At 47.0% G+C, this 19,511-nt stretch overlaps 1 protein-coding gene and 1 long non-coding RNA gene across 6 annotated transcripts; one reads left to right on the top strand and one right to left on the bottom strand.

Annotated features, from left to right (window-relative positions):
* Positions 1–412: 412 nt before the first annotated feature.
* On the bottom strand, positions 413–4,155 carry LOC147974272 (uncharacterized). The gene is made up of 3 exons (XR_015600079.1): positions 3,782–4,155; positions 2,490–2,560; positions 413–867 (listed from the first exon to the last, which is right to left on the bottom strand). It is a non-coding gene; the product is annotated as an uncharacterized LOC147974272 (long non-coding RNA).
* A 2,045-nt stretch (positions 4,156–6,200) lies between these two features.
* LOC125550091 (putative disease resistance protein RGA3) lies at positions 6,201–18,360 on the top strand. Of its 5 annotated transcripts, none has more exons than XR_015600083.1 (7): positions 6,201–6,435; positions 6,904–7,080; positions 7,385–7,513; positions 7,913–8,983; positions 9,287–11,422; positions 11,567–11,644; positions 18,342–18,360. XR_015600083.1 is itself a non-coding variant. In XM_087517379.1 (6 exons), the coding sequence occupies exons 4-6, from the start codon at positions 7,946–7,948 to the stop codon at positions 11,591–11,593; spliced, it is 3,201 nt and encodes a 1,066-aa protein (XP_087373505.1). In that variant the 5' UTR covers positions 6,201–6,435; positions 6,904–7,080; positions 7,385–7,513; positions 7,913–7,945; the 3' UTR covers positions 11,594–13,643. The 5 variants fall into 5 exon arrangements, 1 of the variants encoding a protein (XP_087373505.1); XR_015600081.1 differs by lacking the exon at positions 18,342–18,360 and adding an exon at positions 12,804–13,643 and having other exon boundaries at positions 11,567–11,657; XR_015600082.1 differs by lacking the exon at positions 18,342–18,360 and adding an exon at positions 13,286–13,643.
* Positions 18,361–19,511: the final 1,151 nt, after the last annotated feature.

Here is a 19,511-nt window from a genome sequence, read left to right on the forward strand (position 1 = left end):
TCCATTGTGGAAACGGGCAAAGGTTGGAGGAGTCCGGCGGGTTTCTGGTGTTCTGCCTTCACTTTGTTGCATATGCCGCAACATGCCACAAAATAGGTGATGTCTTTCTTCATCCCATCCACCCAGAATACCTGCCGAAGGTCTTTGTACATTTTAGGACCTTCGGGGTGAATGGAATACGAAGATTCGTGGGCTTCTGCCAATATCTCCTTTCTTAAGTCTACTTGATTCGGTACACAAATCCTTCCGCGGAACCTTAGTGTACCTTGATGATCCTTAGAAAAATCTTGTGTTTGGCCTTCCAACATTTGCTTGATATGCTCTTGAAGCATTGTGTCATCGGACTGGGCCTTGCGGATCTCATCCTCGAGGTTAGGAGTAACTTCCATCATATTAGCAAGATCAGTATCAATAATGACCAGATTGAGCTGAGTGATTTCTTCCTTAAGTTCGGGAGGCAAGGACTCCATCATAGTATTCAGACTGGCAGGTTTCCGGTGTGACCCCTCGATTCAATCGCACACTAATCATACACGCAAATGTGTACGATCAAGATCAAGGACTCACGAGAAGATATCACAACACAACTCTAGACACAAACTAAAATAATACAAGCTTTATATTACAAGCCAGGGGCCTCGAGGGCTCGAATACATAAGCTCAAAAACACAAGAGTCAGCGGAAGCAACAATATCTGAGTACAGACATGAGTTAGACAAGTTTGCCTTAAGAAGGCTAGCACAAAAGCAACATCGATCGAAAAGGCAAGGCCTCCTGCCTGGGAGCCTCCTAACTACTCCTAGTCGTCGGCGGCCTCCACGTAGTAGTAAGCATCGGCGGTGGCATCTGGCTCCTGGGCTCCGACATCTGGTTGCATCAACCGGAAAGAAGAAGAAAGGGGGAAAAGGGGGAGCAAAGCAACCGTGAGTACTCATCCAAAGTACTCGCAAGCAAGGATCTACACTACATATGCAACATTATCAAGGGAAGGCTGTATATGTGGACTGGGCTGCAGAAATGCCAGAATGGAGAGAAGGCCTAGTCCTATCGAAGACTAGCATCTTATGGAAACCACCATCTTGCAGCAACCGGAGGGAGTAGAGTAGCATAAAGTAAAGTAGTAGAAGTGTTATCAACCTCGGCCGGAGATCCTTTCTCGACTCCCTGCGAGAAAGGCATCCCAGAGCCATACTATCCAGTTATCATCACAATCCATTCCTCATCACCATCCAGTCTCATCACAAGTATCCAGTTCTAGTTGTATCGATCGGGATACAACTCCAAGTGTCCGTTACCGTAGGACAGGCTATCGATAGATGTTTTCTTCCCTGCAGGGGTGCACCAACTTACCCACCACGCTCGATTAACTCCGGCCGGACACACTTTCCTGGGTCATGCCCGGCCTCGGCCAAACAATACGCCGCAACCCGACCTAGACTTAATAGAGAGGCCAGCACGCCCGACTAAACCTATGCCCCCAGGGGTCATGGGCCATCTCCCCGGGAACTCCTGCACGTTGCGTGGGCGGCCGGTGAGCAGACCTAGCTACCTCCTTCAACAAGGCAGGCGCTTACGCAGTCCAACCCGGCGCGCGCCGCTCAGTCGCTGACGTCTATTAAGCTTCGGCTGATGTACACGACGCAGAACGCCCATACTATGCCCACGTGATGGTTAGTGCTATCAGGCCAGAGGCCCCTCGGATCAAATATCCAAATCGTAGTGGATTAGGAACGCGCGGTAACAAGCAGAGACTCACGAAAGATGTGACCCCGTTGCCCCGTCTCGAGGACTTGCGGCAAGGGCTAGGAATGCCCGGCCACGCCTCGTAATTATCTCGCGGGCACCTTCCAGGTCCGCCCGACTCCACATCACTCGCAATTAAGCTCGCGCGGGTACCCCTCAGGGCCGACCCGTCTTTCCAAGTAACAGTGGTAAAGTCCAAGTATCCGTGTGTCCAAACATCAAGGGGAAAACCCGAGGAATCACCCCCGATGAATTCCACTAGATGTAATCATCAAGGTGAACGTAAGAGGAATCACCCCCGAGGTTCACACTTGAGGGGTTGCACGACAGAGTCGTATCGAAAGTGGTTAAGGAGGAAATCACCCTCGATGACCACGACCGAATGAGTACATTACAGGGTTCACATCAGAAGTGCTGAAGAGGTTCACCCTCGGTACTCGATAGTAACCCAGTAGTGTCGAGCAACTAAGGGGAAGTGATGTGCGGTGCCGGGGCCTGGTCTTCGAACCCGTTGATCGGGTCTTCGATGATGAAGCGGGGGCAACAAGGACAAAGTGGGGGGGTCACTGATGGGTGTCTAACCAACCTATACTAAGCAGTTTAGGATAAGCAGGTAGGTAACAATAGCAGGTTACAATAAACAGGCTATGCAGCAGAATAGGAGCAAACAATAACAGTAACAAAATCTAGTGCAAGCATGAGAGAATGGAATGGGCGATATCGGGATGATCAAAGGGGGGGCTTGCCTGGTTGCTCTGGCAAGGAGGGGTCGTCGTCGACGTAGTCGATCACACAGGGGCGACATCAGTCTCGGGGTCTACCGGGGATAAGAGGGGGAAGAAACAGTAAATATAAAGCAAGCATAGCATCACAAAGCATAACATGGCAATAAGCTATGCTGGGTGTGACCTAACGTAAGGCTACACGATATAGGAGAAGGGGAAATTCAACCGGGAATGTTTTCCTGGTTCCGGACCTGTGTCAGACAGATGACCGGAGGGGGAATGTCCCATGTTCAGCATGCTAGGGGCATGTGACAGATGAACGGACCGCGTATTCGGATTCGTCTCGTCGTTCTGAGCAACTTTCATGTATAAAACTTTTTCATCCGAGTTACAGATTATTTTATATGATTTTCCAAAGTTTTAGCAATATTCTGAAATTATTATTAATTCGAAAATAAATAGGAAATTGGTAGGTGCACCCGATGCAGTGCACCCAGCAAAGCACCAGAAAAAAATGACAGTGGGGCTTGGTTGACCCAGTCAACCATTGACTGGTCAATATGTGAATAGTGCAAGCGGGACCTAGCTGTCATTGTCTATACTTTAGTTAGATATAATTTTAATTGTTTTAGTTTAGACAGCGGGGCCCGGTGGTCAGTGACAAAGGGTTTTATTTAACTAAAAAGCTTATTTAGTGGGGGAGTAATATTGGGTTAGCCCCTAATTATTTGGGGTGGCCCCACATGCCAAGGGAACAACCGATGGTGGCCTCTGGTTGAGTCCGCCTTGGTCGGGCGCAACGAGCAGCAGTTGTTGCTCGGCAGCCAGCAGCAGCGGCGAAGCCGGCCGGTCGGGGCAGGGGTGAGTGGGGGCGCGCGAGCCGGCGCCGGGCAGTGGCGGCAGTAGTAGCAGAGGAGCAGCGGCGGTAGCGGCAGCAGCGCGCGGCATCGCGGGCAGGCGCGGGCGAAGCGGCGCGGGGCGGGCGCGGCGCAGGCGGGCGCCGGGGCGCCGGCAGCCAGCAGGACGGGGGCGAGCGGGACGCGGCCGGCAGATGCGACGCAGGCGACGTCGTGCAGCGGCGGTCGGCGCTAGGTGTTGATGGGATCAAGTCCACAGGCGTGCAAATGCCGACTAGAAGGGCTGGGCGGCTCCTACGCAAAGCCACGAGCACGCGTGGGTGCATGGTTGAGCCGAAGGAGCACTACAACAGCGACAACAAGCACGGCGGCGGAGGCAAACTTCAGCATCCATGGCGGGACGAGCTAGGAGACGGATTCAAGCGGGGCAGATGAGGTTTTCGAGCGGAAGCTCACCATGGGAGCACACGAGAGGCTCGGCGGGAGGCTTAGGAGCGCAGGGGACGGTGGATACGACGGAGAAGGCCCGACGACAGAGGAGGATGAAGCAGTCGATCCGGTCGATGCAAAGGCGCCCAGCTCGCGTTCGTTTGTGCGGGTGACGTAGCAGACGACAGTGCATCTTCCTGACACTGATTCAGCCGAAGAGAAACATGGTGGCCGTGCCGACGAGGTTGGCCATGGTGACGGTTGCTCGGGCGTGTGAGGGGAAGGAGAAAGCAGCGCGAGGGGGAGGGGATTGTGAGGCTAGGGTTCATCCCGGTGGAGTGCGGCGGCGTTTTAACCAGCACGGGACCTGGGGGATGGCCGACATGTGGCTGGGGGGCGGCCATGGCCGCGGGATGGCCGCCACGCCCTCCCCCATCTCCTGTAGCGAGAGGTGGAGGAAAAGCCAGTTGGGCTGGGCCAAAAGCACTGTGGTCATCAAAGACCCAGTTGCACAGCAGTTTAGCAAGGCCATTTTCTATTCTTCCTTTTTTATTTCAGTTAGCCACTGTTCATATTTATCTGAGTAACAAAATGAATTTAGTCAAACTTGAAATTTGGCACACAATTCGAGAACAACATTTTGGTGTTGCATAAAAAGTTTTAGATCCAACGAAATTGTTCAAGCATTTTTAGAAATTAAATAGGGCAAGATAAATGCTACTGGACCACTAAATAAAATCCAGGGGCATGTTGGAAATTCAAAAGAGGTAGGTTTCAACATGACGAATATCTGGGGATTATTTGCAACATCACAAACATTTTTGTTTGTATGACAGAAGAAGTAAATATTCGACTTGTATTTCAATTGGAATTTGGTTTTGATTTTCACCAAGTGGCAATTTAGTCTGAAATACATGATGACATGGCATCATTAAAGGGGAGATCACTGTAGGATGATTCTCGGGGTGTTACATCCGGCTGAGTGCATCGGCAACCACGTTGGCCTTACGCGGGTGATAATTGATTCCGAGACATAATCCTTGACTAACTCAAGCCATATCCGTTGACGGAGGTTTATGTCTGGCTTAGTAAATATGTACTTGAGACTCTTGTGGTCGGTAAATATTTGACACCTTTTTCCAATGAGGTTGTGTCTCCAAATTTTTAAAGCATGAACACCGCGGCTAATTCCAGATCATGAGTAGGATAGTTTCCATCGTGGGGTCGTAGCTGTCGAGATGCATATGCTACCACCTTGCCATCTTGCATAAGTACGCATCCCAGACCTTGTCTGGAGGCGTCACAGTACACATCAAAGCTGCGGTAGATGTCCGGAAAAGTCAACACAGGTGTTGTTGTCAGTCTAATTTTCAGTTCATTTAAACTTTTCTCACAGTCCTCAGTCTATTCAAATTTCTTATCCTTCTTGAGAAGCTCTGTCATTGGCTTGGCAATCTTAGAGAAACCTTCAATGAAACGACGGTAGTACCCGGCTAATCCAAGGGAACTCCGGATTTGGGATACTATCGTGGGTGCCAGCCAATCAAGCACGTCCTTCACCTTACTTGGATCCACGGCTATACCTTCTGACAATACATGCCCAAGAAATCCAACTTGCTTGAGCCAAAAATCGCATTTACTGAATTTTGCGTATAGCTGATGGTCACGGAGTCTTTGTAAGACAGCTCTAACCATCCAACCCTGGTGGGCTGGGGATATCACAGTCCCTTTGACCATCCAACCACAGGTTGGTTCGCGGCTGGTTCTGTTTATGAAGATACATGGCTACCTATTCTTGTCTACTGCACCGGCTCATCTTTGCTCTGTTAAGGACTTAAGCTAGGAAATTTGAGGTACTGAAACTGCATGCATGCTCTGTTTCCTCAGTTCAGTTGAGTCCGAATCAAGTGATCAAGTAAAGTAATAAAAGATCAGAGCCCTCCTGCGCCCGCTGCTGGTGAAGGGAGGGGAATATCAGACGGTGAAAGTGGCGCTGTCGAGCTGGTGGCTGGAGCGAGCACTGCGATGGATCGAGAATTAGTTCAACTGAGTCTTATACTCTGATTGCACCCTTGGACCATGTGACGTGGTGTTATTATAAAAAAAGTTGTGCCAATGGTCCAGAGAGTTCAGAATCTCAGGCTATTTTTGCAACTGTATTGCCATAAAAATATATTCCGAGACACTAATGTACGTTTCGATGGACATTGATCGATCCATATCTTGATGCAATCATTCGACAGCGATGGTGGCGTGGTGTAGTATCAATATGCATGATGGGGAATCAGATGCAAAGGTGGCATAGTGGAGAATTAGTCTGATGAGGACGCCGGCGCTGTGCCACCTGCTCGCCGCCGGCCTGCAATCTTCCCGTCTTTGCTTGCGTGGAAAGAGAGGCCTAGAGATAATATTGAGTGGCCTTCCACCAACCGCATTACTTCTTTCTTCCTTTGTGTGTGCGAGTGATGATCATGCATCATTGTCAGAGCAGCAACTTCAATTCGAGGATCAAAGCAAAATATTTATTTAATCAGGTTGTATCCCAATTAATACCCCCACCATACACATAGGCGCATAGTCTACAAATAAGCTCCACTTCCTCCAGCTACCTACTTGCTCTAAACATCTGCCAGGACAAAGGAAGAAGATCCACCTCTATGTTTTTCCTCAACTGATTCAAGGTACTTGCTTAATTTCAGCTCCAGCAGAATACTAACTTTATCATCTCTATGTTTTTCCTCGAAACGACTCCTTTTTTCCTTCATAGTGATTACTAGTCTACCATTACACATGTCGGGCTAGCTAGCTATACAGCATAGTTGATGCTAGTGCTTTTTCTGTAGTTCCACATGGGCATCCCTTAACCACCCCGTAATTAGTGGATCAACGTAACTAATTATGTGTTGTTTACGGGTAATTCCCTGGTTAACGGATCGATCTGCTAAATGGATAGCAGCATCACACTGTTAACTAATTACTTTCTGTATGTAACTGAACAAAGATGGATCTCTTCGTTCTTTACACCAAACCTCCATGATTGTCTTTTTTTCTGCCATTTCCACATGGAGTTCAGCCACTAGCAAAGGTCTAGAGCTCCGATCTCTCCAATTGATACAAGCTAATTAATTCAACTTGGGTCTGTTCGTTAGCTTCCATCGGTGAACACCGCCAAGGACCCCCAGATGGGTGCGCCGGTCCTCGCATTCAGGCGACAGACAGCGGCAACTGCTTGCTGATCTGGATCTGGATAGCTGCCATATATCTCCCTCGCCAGATCTGCGTGGGCTTGCTCACTCCTCATCGCACATCTCTCCACTTGATTCAAGGTAACGCAGCTCCACCACACTTACTCTGCCTACTACTGTTTAGTTTTTCCTCTGAAAAAGATGGTCTTGGTTGTGTCTTTCCGTTAAAATTGTTGGCGTTTGTTCAGGATAGTAATACGTGGTTTTATTTTGTGTGCACTGTCATCTTGTGTGCGAAGCCACATTTTTTTCCTTCAGAATTGTAGTTATTCTCTGATGAGTGAATCTGGTTATCCATCTTTTGTAGCATACAATTGTTGGAAACGTCTAAAAGGTGCTGCTCCTTAATACAGAGGACTCATTTTAACTGCATATATCTTTTCAGTGCCAGCTAAAAGCGTGAGCGAACCCTGCAACCAATGGCGGGAGTTCTGAGAGAGCAACTGAGATCTATCTAGTTTTTGCTCTGGAGGTGAACCCAAGATCTGTCTCTGATCTCTCCAGTCGATTCAAGGTACTTAGCTGATTCCAGCTACACCACACTTTCTAGCTATGTTTCTCTCTCTCTCTCTCTCTCTCTCTCTCTCTCTCTCTCTCTCTCTCTCTCTCTCTCTCTCTCTCTCTCTCTCTCTCTCTCTCTCTCTCTCTCTCTCTCTCTCTGAAACTGTTGATCTTGTGCATTTCCGTTTGAATTGTTGGTGTTTGTGTTCACGGTACATACTACATTAGTTTTATTTCAAGCCAAATTTGTGTGCGCTGTTTCTACTTTGCAGGCCACATTTTTCTTGGGATTTGTTACTAGTCTCTAGTGTCTTAATCTGATTATCCTTCCTGTTAGCATGGGGATTGTTGATCTGAAAAAGCGAGGTAGTAATACAAAGGACTAATTTTTTATTTGCATGCTTTTTTTCAGTACCATCTCAATCGTCAGCGAACCCTGCAACCAATGGCGGGGGTTCTGGATGCTTTGGCATCCTACGTGACCAGCATGCTTGCCGAGATGGCCAAAGAGGAGGTGGCCATGCTAATCGGCGTGTCCGATGGGATCAAAGACCTGAGCATCAAGCTTGGGGACCTCAAGAATTTCCTTGCTGATGCTGATAGGAGGAACATCACTGATGAGAGTGTGCGGGGGTGGGTGGGCGAACTGAAGCGTGCCATGTACCTAGCCACCGACATCGTCGACCTATGTCAGCTCAAGGCCATGGAGCAAGGTCAAACAAAGGACAGAGGGTGCCTGAACCCTCTGCTTTTTTGCATGCGGAATCCCCTCCACGCCCACGACATCGGCACCCGCATCAAGATGCTTAACCAAAATTTGGATGACATTTGCAAGAGGGGTAGCAGTTTCAATTTCATCAAGCTAGAAGCCTACCAAGACCAAAAGACCACTTGGTCTCCCGCCACTGACCGCAAAACAGATTCACTGATAGAGCGGTCCGGTGTGGTTGGAGAGAAGATCGAGGAGGACACAAGGGCACTTGTGGAGGTGCTTACAAGGGAGGTGGTAGGTGACAAGAGTGGTCGCCTCATCGTGGTCGCCATTGCTGGTATCGGAGGGATTGGTAAGACTACCCTCGGCAAGAAGGTCTTCAATGATGAGGCCATCAAAGGCAAGTTTACTAAGAAGATATGGCTTAGCGTCACACAAGATTTCACCGATGTTGAGTTGTTAAGTACGACCATCACTGCCATTGGGGCAGATCTGCCTAGAGGGGGTGGGGCTCAAGACAAGGCCCTACTCGTCGATGCTCTCAAGAACGCCATCAAGGACAAGAAGTTCTTTCTTGTACTAGATGACCTGTGGGATGTCGATGCATGGAACAAACATCTAATGATTCCCTTTAGCTATGGTGGCCCCGGTAGTAGAGTCCTCATCACCACCAGACATGACACTGTAGCCAGAAGCATGAAAGCCTTTCATCCGTACCATCATGTTGACAAATTAGCTCCACAAGATGCTTGGTCATTGCTCAAGAAGCAGGTCGGTACTTCCCAAAACTCAATATAATACACGTCGTTTGGGACTACACTATTAAGTTAATTTGATCTACACTTGCATAGGTCTACCAATATGAACTTTATCTATTTCTAATGCTTCCTTGCCTTAAATTTCACTATAACACGAGTTCATCAAGTTGGTATATGAAATTAGGAAGATATTAAAGAATATTTTCATTTGTATGCATGACGTACAGATTACAGAAGTAACTAATGGATTATTCCGGCTTATGTTTGGCAATTATTATGGATTGCATGCAGCTTATCAATTAGTTTCTATTTGCAGGTACTCACATCAGAGGAAAATGAACCAGAAGTTGATATGCTAGAAGATATTGGGTTTCAGATTGTAGCAAAATGCGATGGTTTACCACTTGCTATAAAAGTTATGGGTGGACTCTTATGCAAGAAGGAGAAAACACGACGTGATTGGCAAGATGTCCTGAATGCTGATATCTGGTCAGTATCTGAAATGTCAAAGGAACTAAATTATGCCATATATCTTAGCTATCAGGACTTATCCCCGTACATAAAACAGTGCTTCTTGCACTTCTCCCTTAAACCAAAAAAGACAGTGATAAATGGAACTGAAATTGTGTCCATGTGGGTTGGTGAAGGATTGGTTGAAGGAGACACATATAGTCGTAGTTTGGAAGAAGGGAAAAAGTACTATAATGATCTAATAGTAAGGAACCTTATAGAGGTACATACAGATTACCCTAGTCAACTTATATGCAACATGCATGATGTTATTCGCTCATTTGCTCAATTTGTGGCTAGGGATGAAACACTAGTAGGTCACAATGGAGATACTATCAAAACAAATCTTAGATCAACGAATTATCTTAGATTATCCATAGAAATGAAAGGAGTTGGATCCGATGAATTTGAGTGGAGATATTTAAGAGAGCAAAAATTGCTTAGGTCACTAATATTAACTGGAAACCTCAAAAGTCAGCCTGGGGATTCGTTGACTATCTTCCCAAGTCTACGTCTTTTGCATATAGATTCTGCAAATATTGCTGCACTAGTTGAATCTATGTACCAACTCAAGCATTTGAGATATTTGTCATTAAAGAGGACTGATATTTGTAGACTACCAGAGAACATCTATGAGATGAAATTCCTACAGCATATTGATCTTGAATATTGTGAAAGTTTTATGAAACTTCCTGATAGCATTATCAAGCTGCAAGGGTTGAGATATCTTGATATGGGTGACACCCGTGTAAGTAGTATTCCTAGGGGTTTCCGAGCTCTTACAAATTTGAGTGCACTCTTTGGGTTTCCAGCCTATATTGATGGTGACTGGTGTAGTCTGGAAGAGTTGGGGTCTCTTTCCAAACTGAATGAACTTTCAATAAAGAGTCTAGAAAATGTATCTAGTGCCTTGTTGGCTGAAAAGGCAAGGGTAAATGCAAAGAAACAACTTACCTATCTTGGTTTAAAATGTGGTGGTAGAGTGGGAGATGGGTTGGTCCAAGGAGAAGTCTCTGAGTCTAAGGAGGAGGAGCAGATGATTGAGGCAGTGTTTGATGTACTATGTCCTCAGCCTTGCATAGAACAAATCAACATCGAGAGATATTTTGGTCATCGGCTCCCAGAATGGATGACGTCCACAACTATGGTACCTCTCGAGAGCTTGAAGATTCTTGTCCTCAAACGCCTGCCCTGCTGCACCCAACTCCCAGATGGCTTGTGCAGGCTCCCGTATTTGGAGTGGATAAAAGTGGACGGGGCTCCAGTAATCAAGTGTATTGGTCCTGAATTCGTTCAACAGTACAATCAGCTGCACCGTCCTTCATCTCAGTTGGCTGCTACGTTTCCCAAACTCCAGAAGTTGAGTTTCTTCTCAATGGAAGAATGGGAGGAGTGGGTTTGGGAGACGGAAGTGAAAGCTATGCCCTTATTGGAGGAACTTCGTATCAGTAATTGCAAACTGGGTTGTATGCCTCCGGGACTTATGTCTCATGCAATGGCTTTGATGAAGCTACTAATATGGAACGTCCAATGTCTCCACTCTCTAGAGAACTTTGTTTCTGTAGTTGAGCTCACCTTGTTTAACATACCTGAATTGGCCAAGATCTCCAATCTTCCAAAATTACAAAAGCTTGAAATCAGTTACTGCAGAAAGCTCAAGACAGCGACGGACATGGCTGCACTCCGGAGACTCGAGCTGAGAGTTTTCAGCTGGGAAAGTCAACTTCCGGTCTACCTGCAGACTGTAAAGCCTAATAATTTGCTGCTGACCTGCAACCTAGCAGTACTCACTTCCATGGCTGCGGGTGAGTCTAGCTCCGAGTGGGACAAGTTCAGTCATATTAAGCACGTCGAAGCTTATGCAAAGGGTGGAGAAGATGAGAAGAAATGGCACGTGTTCTACACATCTGAATCCTGCAACATACAGACAAATATTCATCAGGTAATACTTTGGTCTCTCCCTCTTTCAGTCTAGCTAATAATATTCTTCCTTAATGTAATCTTTGTTGGTTGCATGCATATTATTTTCATCAATATGATATGGGATAGCTGAATGTATCTCCCACTGTTTTGTTTTGCTTGCCAGGATCGATTGGTGGAAGAAGAGGACTAGCCTGCAACTCCAGCGGAACGAGGAAGGTTACATCGATATCCATGTATATATGTATGTATATCTGGTACTATAACTTCTTCTAGTTTTGAGTATTCTTACCTTTTTCATGACAAGTAGAATTTCATGTTGAGAAAAGTATACATTTCATCCCTCAATTTTTGGCCGAGTCTAGATTTGCTCCCTCAACTCCAAAACCGGACAACTTGCACCCTTAACTTCTCAAACCGGACAAGATTCATCCCTGGTCATGGTTTTGACCCGTTTTGGTAGTGTCCCACCCCAGTTTTAACCGTTCCAACTCAAATTTGCCTACCTTTTCCAAGTCCACTTACTGTTTTCAACTTTGGTTACTTTTTCAAATACATGAACCTTTTTAAATTTTGTGTACTTTTTTTAAATCGGCGTACTTTTTTTCCAAGTTCATGTATTTTTTTCAAAAATGCATATGTTTTTTAAAGTTCACTTAGTTTTTTTAAGTTTTAATTTTTTAAAATTGATGCACCTTTCATATTCGAGTACATTTTTCTGAAAGAGTTCATGAATTTGAAAATTTTATGCGAACTTGAAAAAAGTATGCGGATATGGACTTCTTTTGCGCAAAATATGTGGATTTCAAAAATTATTTCAACTTGAAACAAGTACGTGAATTTCATACAAAGTTCATGGATTATAAAAGCAACACGGGTTTGAAAAAAAACGGACTTTGAAAAGCATGTGGATTTGAAATAAGTATGCGAATTTCAGAAACAATTCATGGCTTTGAAAAATACTTGGATCTGATAAATTTACACAAACTTGGGGAAAATACGGGGATTTGGAAAAAATACGTAAATGTTAAAAATCACGGATTTGAAAAAAGTACGCGAATTTCAGAATAGTTCGCTGATTTGAGAAAAATTATGTTTATTTTTAAAGAAATACGCGACCTTGAAAAAACTATGCAGAGTTGAAAAGTGTGTGAATTTCAAAAAGTTCATGATATAAAAAAATTACAGGAATATGAGTGAGCACCGGTCAAAACCGGGGTGAGTCAACACCAAAAACCAGTCAAAACCGAGTCCAGGGACAAACCTTGTCTGGTTTCGGTAGTTGGGGGTGCAAGTTGTCCGGTTTTAAAGTTGAGGGACCAAATCTAGACTTCACCAAGAGTTGAGGGACGAAAAGTATACTTTTCTCTTTCATGTTTGATATGACGACCAAATCCATGCAGGTAGAATCGATCAAATAAATCAAGGAGGCATCCGCTTCTTCCGTGGCCAAGCTAGCTCGTTCATATCAAGTGTTCATCCATGCAAATCCCTGGGCGCGTGATGGAATTAATTTCTGTGTGTCGCACCAAACCTTGCATGAAGCTATAGCTCGGTTCTATGGCCACATTTGATCTATAGGCAAGACCGCTACAGACTTTGCTCCCAGTAGTAGGTGGCTGCTTGAAGACCATAAATTTTGAGACACCCTTAAAAAGCCCCTTGCCTGGCCTTGATATATAGCAAGAAGCTCTTAAAACCTAACACCTGCAATTGAAAATTCAAGCTCTGTCCATCTCTTGTGCAGCTTCTATATGGCCTAGTCAGACACGGAGCAAGATCAAATTTAGCTAGAAAATGAGTGGCTTAATGGCATATATAGATCTCATATGACTGGGATGCATTGGGAATATGGGTTTAACTTTCTTTTGCACTCCATCTTCAGCTTGGAAGAGTCATGGGCCTTCATATTTGTCACTAAGTACAGTGATAGCTTGTGACCGGAGATGTGGGAGAAATAGCTTCTGACTGGAGATGTGGAGCCCACATGTCATGTGTAAGGACACCACGTCAATAATCTGTTGAAGGGGGCTTTGAGGTGTACATAGGGTTGGTATCCGCAAAATGTCAGGCGGGACAAGACTGGCTGGCATACCCAAAATGCATCATTTAGATTCTCTTTAAGAATTTATAGGGATGTCTCAGATTTTCCTAGTACTAAGTTGCAATTGTTCTTGCATGTATGCGTGATGGTGTGTAGATGTCTGTTGCTACTTCAATGGAGTAGAATCAAATTACGATCAGGTTGTTCTGTCCTGGATGGAAGCAATTAACTTGGGTTTCAGGTTCTGAAACTAGAATCTTCTTTTCAGAGGCCATAAACTTCATTTGATTGCACTGCACGCTGTCAATGTTCTCTCTAAACTAGTAAAATCACAAGACCAGAACTTGAACAAGTCGAGAGCAGTTAGTTTCAGAACCCTCAGGAAAACAATCCTTGACTGCACAAGACACAGACTCGCAATGTGAAAAGAAATAAAGCTGCCTATAAAATCCTTGGCTGACGGAGTAGCTAGTGAGTTACCTACAAATTTGCAAGCGGAAACCAGGTTGCTTGTGTTTTCTTTGCTATGTTTCTATTTCTGAACCTGAAACCCTGCTGGCGTCTTTCTTTTCCATCTAAAGACAGTATAACAGTGGACTCTACGAGGCCTCTAACCGACATATACTCAAATTGAGCTAGCTCTAGCACACGTTTGGAACTATGGTGGAACAGGTCATCGGAGACTACCTTATACTCAACAGAGCAATCCAACTGCACATGACCTGCAAACTTTGCATGCTGCTCTGCTCTGTCCTGCATCTGCAGTGCATTCAGTTTGCGGACCTGAAACAAACTTGTTGTTCCCTTCCTTCCAGACAAGAAAGGTCAGGTGCTGCCTAAATGAAACTTCAGTAGACGATAATAATAACCCACATAAACCAACATAAACAGCAGTAGCAGGTTCGATGCTACATGCATGCAGTTACTTCCCGCAGGTCCCCTTAATTTGCTACTCCTTCCTCTCCTTGAGTTAAACAAACTACATCACTGTCCGTTCATTATCACTTTTGTTGCACTGAACTGAACAAATGTGCAAGCTGTTTCAGAATTTAAACTTCCATTGCACCACACAAGAAAAGTCAGGTTGGTCATCCATGATGAATCCCATCTTGAATACCCCTATCTGCATTTCAAAGATATCAGTATTATAGTTGCATATTATATATGTCGTCAGAGCGCACATGAATTGTTGACGCAATTTTAAAACCTGAAACCTGGCTGGATTGTTGGTCATTTTGAATCGCGGAGAGCATCCAATTAACACCAGCCATGGCAACATTATAGTACATGCACAGGAACAACATTAAGATGTGTGCTGAAAACAAGAGCAAAGAGATCACTAGTAGCTTATTTCGATTGCACTTCACAACAACAGCCAGGTTCGATTCTTTAACGGAAAATCAACGCCGCAAGGGCGGGATATAACGACAAACATAAGTGAACAAAAGAAAACTAGACATGTTCAGCGGGAGGGAAACGACACCACAGCTATGTAGAAAACAGGGAGAAAGGCTACAATTTGTGCTCATGTGATCTATCGATTTCCATGCATACAGATCCTTGGAGGATCCATGTACGGGGGGACGCTGCGGGAACCCGTTGATCGATCGGTGGAGGAGCACACTTAACTCGGGGACGATCTTCACGGGACCTGCGGAGGCGCGGGCAACCGACGGGCCAGATCTGTCACGTGGCATAGATGAGGCGGATCGCGGCGGTGAGCGGGTGATCAAGCTAATCGCGGGCGAGGTCGGGGACGCCGCTCGGTGGAGGGGTGGCGATCAGGCCAACGATGACAGACGGCGTGAGACGACGTCCGGACGAGCACGTCAGCGCCGACACCTGGGCTGCCAAAATAGCGCCGGCGCCCGGGCAGCGAGGCCCGAGCGACCAACGTAGTATCGATGCCTAAACTGAGGGAGCCGACGAGCCTGGCACAGCCAGCCCGACGCAGCCGAGGAGGAGGCCGGCGAGGCAGACGGCAGGGCTCCCGTGCAAACGTGACGAAAGCGGGTGGCATGGATCGATGGGCGGGCCGGTGCGCGAAGGACGGCTATGATGGGCCGCTGCATGGCGCGAGGCAGCCGGTTCAGGGTGATGAAGGAGGCCCGGTCGGAGAAGGGCGGGGTCGGCCTGCGTAGGGCGACTGGCGGGCCAACGCGCGGACTGCGGCTGGCCCTGACAGGGCGCCTCGGCGCGCGTGGCCATTGGGTCGGAGGAGAAGCGGGCTGGTCGTACCGAGGTCGAAGTAGAGGCGCACGGGGGTCGACGGCGGCGGCGGGCGACGCAAACCGATCAAGTATAGATCAGAAAAACCAAAAAGAAAATGCCGATCAATATTACCGGTGGGAGAGAGAAAAACCCGAAGCAAGGGCTCAGGAAAAAGACTCTCAAGGGCAGCCAGTCAACACGACCAGCGGACGAACCCTAGATACGGGCGGCGCGGCCCCCGACAGCGGTCATGGGGGCCGACCGCCCCGGGGGCGACGCGCTGGTGTGGAAGCGGCGGCGGGCTAGGGTTTAGTATCGATTAGACTGATATCATGTTAGAAGGGAGACAGAGGGATTATTGCGGAATATGATGGATGTATTATTGACCCTCGAGGGCGAGTATATATTGAGTACAAGACTTGGAGGGCAAGATGCCACTCTTGAAGATAACTACGACACATATTACAAATCCTAGACTACCAAATACATGTATCCTAAATATATCTTTAACATGAGGAACCAGTCAGAGCAAGTATAATAGAATGACATAGGCGGGATGTAAACCCTTTAATATTATATTTGTGATGAGCTTGTAACTTGTTAAAAATATAATATGTAACAGCCGGCTATTGCACACGCTTCTAAACATGTTGTGAGAGGGTGATAATGGCCATATATAAAAAATAATACATATTTTTAATGCAATTATTGTACTTAGTGGTTATAAATTTAACTATAGATGATTTGATAAGATCATGTAACCAACAACTGACTGTATTATTAACCATATGAGACCGGGCACTCGCCTTCAAAATGGGCCGGCGCGTGAGCGCCGGTTCCTTCGAGTGACGCTTACAAGCTGCTGAAAAACAAATCAGTGAAAAACGAACACCTATGTCAAAGCAGCAGCAGGCTTTTTTTCTTCCTTTGATCAACCATCGGACGGACTGGCCGGGGGCTGTGAAACATTTGGACAAGTAGAAGGTGCTACTACGAGTCAGGCTGATTGAGACTCGACCCCTCGCGGGACCGCATCCGTCCCCCGTGGGCGGCTGGCCGCGCCTTCCATCCTTCTTCCCCAGCGCTCCCCCTACCCTCCCTCTCCTCGCCGTCGCCGGCGTGCGGCGCCGGGCTCGGCCCGGGCGGCGCCGCCAACAGCGGCCTGGCTTTTCCCCTTCTGCGGCGGATCCTGCGCGGGGCGGCGTTACTTCAGGAGGTGCTCACGGGTGACGATAGTGCGGAGCGCCGGCGGGCTGGCGTCCATGGTCGGAGGCATGGGGCGCGGACGTTGGCCAGGGAGCTCCGCGGCGGCGCGGGCTGGCGGCGCCTGCTCGGCCCACATCTGGCCCCTTCGGGCCCCGTCTGGGCCGGGGCAGGCCGGCGGCTCTGATCTGCGGCGTAGCTTCCTGAAGACGGCGGTGGGGCGTCGAGATCCTGGGTGGTGGAGGCACTGTCGTCGGCTTGCTGCAGCGTGGCGGCGGAGTGTTTGCGGGCTTGATCTGAGCCTGGCCAGGCCGGGTGGCCTGGTTTGCCTCCTGCCGCTGCGTCCGGCCGGCTACCGCGATGGCGCTGGAGGAACTGGCCTCCAGTGCGACGGCGGTAGAGGTTGTTCCCTCCCGCTCGGTCGCGCGGTGCTGCCGCCCCTGGCTCCATGTGTTCTCATTTTCGGTCCTATAGGTCTCGCGATGATGGCCTCAGTGAGACGGCGTGGCTGGCTTCAAGACCATGATGCCGCAGGCAGGTGGGTGGCATGCTGGGTGCAAGACTCCCGAGTGATTGGGTAGTGGTGTTTAGGGGGTGGGAGAAATCCATGTCGGCTCGTCTGACTCCGACGCGGTGATGCCTGCGGGTGCCGCCACCCCTCCTTAGAGGGGCGTTGGGTGATCCCTTTCAGCTCCTTTCTCCGCGTGCCGGGGAAATCCCTTGGACATGTCCGAGCAACAACGTCGTCGTCGTCGCTCTCCTTTCTGAAGTTGTTGCTTGGTACGCGGCGGTCCGGAGTGTTGGGCGTGTGGTGGGACGACTTCGGAGGGCGCAGCGGTGGCGGGTCATCCACTTTGTCGTCAAGCTGTCATCGTTGGCATTTTTTCTCTTTTGTTCTTCTTGTTGTGTCTTTGGGCTTGATGTGTTGTCCGCCTCAACAACGCGGTAATGATTGCTTTGTAATACAAAGCGGCGGGAAACTCTATTTCGAGAGCCAGGCTGGCCGGCAGCGGAAGCCTTTCAATCAGGCAGGTTCATTGTTGTAGATGCGGCGCTCGAGTTTGTTGCACTCTCGTTTTACTTATTGGATCATACTCTGTTTTTGGAGCGGTTTTTAGTGGATTTTTTTATTCTTCATTTCATTTTTTTGGTTTTATTTTCATTTTTCTTTGATTCTCTCAGTTGTCATCGGTGTTCTTTGGTTTCTTCTGTCTTTTTTTAACACATGTATACTTCTTCACATGCAATGTATATATCTCATATAGATCGGAAATAATTCTTTATACAAGTTAACATTTTCTAAATACATGGTTAACATTCTTTTTCAAATACTACCTCTGTTCGGAAATACTTGTGTCTCAAACAGATATATCTAGATGTATATACTTTCGTTTGAGCGACAAGTATTTATAGAAGAGAGCAGTTTTTTTTTAGATCGAGCTATACGGCACCCACTATCTTAACCATTCAAATGTTGGCTCAGGTACATCTGGATATGTGCATAGATTCACAAGCCGCTGCACCAAGAGGTCACCGCTTAATAGTATGACGCCTACCAGGTACTGTACACGCCATGATATACCATGTGCTGCTGCATGCATTTGTCCACAAGCAACGCACAGCATCCCAAGCTTTTGTCTTGCAGCATCTGTCTCGTGCTACAGTGAAAGAGAGGGACAGGGATGACATGCATTTAAATATTTGCCAATAGTGATAAGTGAGTGTGCTGAGTGTGCAGACTAGTTAAATATTGGAACTAGTATGCAGTATTGGATTATTTGTATCACCATTCTTTTATGTTTGACTTAATACAAAATATAATTACCAAAATATAGTGCGCCATTGATACTACTATATGAGGAAAACTGAATAATCTGACGTTTTATCTAGGCCTTGTTTTTTTGCTGACGTTTTAACATATTTTTTGTATGTGAAATATCTGACATTTTATCCAACAATGATTCAGTCATGTACTTAAAACACAACGAAGAGAATCTTGCTTCGTCCTATGACCTGATCGCTGTACTATATGTGGATGCTTTGTTTTATCGCAAGCAAGGAACTTTGCATTTATAGAATGGTGTTTCGATGTCTACTCTTTTCGCTCAAATTGTACATTTTTTGTATGCATCTGAAATATTTTTAATACATGTTCAGCCAAATATGGAGATCATGAATGACTAGAGTGTATTTAGCGAGGCTATATGCTCAATATTGGATGTGCTTCCTTTGAAGACGTACGAAGGGACACGAGTAGAATGCTGATCTAGTGGATGATGCTACCATATCTTCCTCCTGCACTTGATTTAATATCCTCAATTACTTGCACGCAGTCCGAGCCAATGACAATATCATTAGAAAGGAAGGGACGCCATGCACCCGATGTAACGAGACCACCGCCCAACCATGATCCAACTTCGTCGGGGTTACTCCCACCATCTCGGTGTCCAGTCGGCGCTTGCACACAGCCAAAAAAACCGCCAGAGCACCACGGCAATGTGTTTTATCGCCCCTTTGCCGCCAGCATGCAGTTGGTCTCTTCCTCGTTGGAGCGGTGCGGTTGCAGGCCGGTCATGAGACGTCATGGAGAAGATAGCAGCCGTACGTTGGCACTCAGTTGATCGACGTACTTGGCCGGACTCGGACTCGGACT

The sequence above is a fragment of the Triticum urartu genome, chromosome 4A (assembly GCF_056163025.1).
Source record: "Triticum urartu cultivar PI428250 chromosome 4A, HENAU_Tu73, whole genome shotgun sequence".
NCBI classification, from domain to species: Eukaryota; Viridiplantae; Streptophyta; class Magnoliopsida; order Poales; family Poaceae; genus Triticum; species Triticum urartu.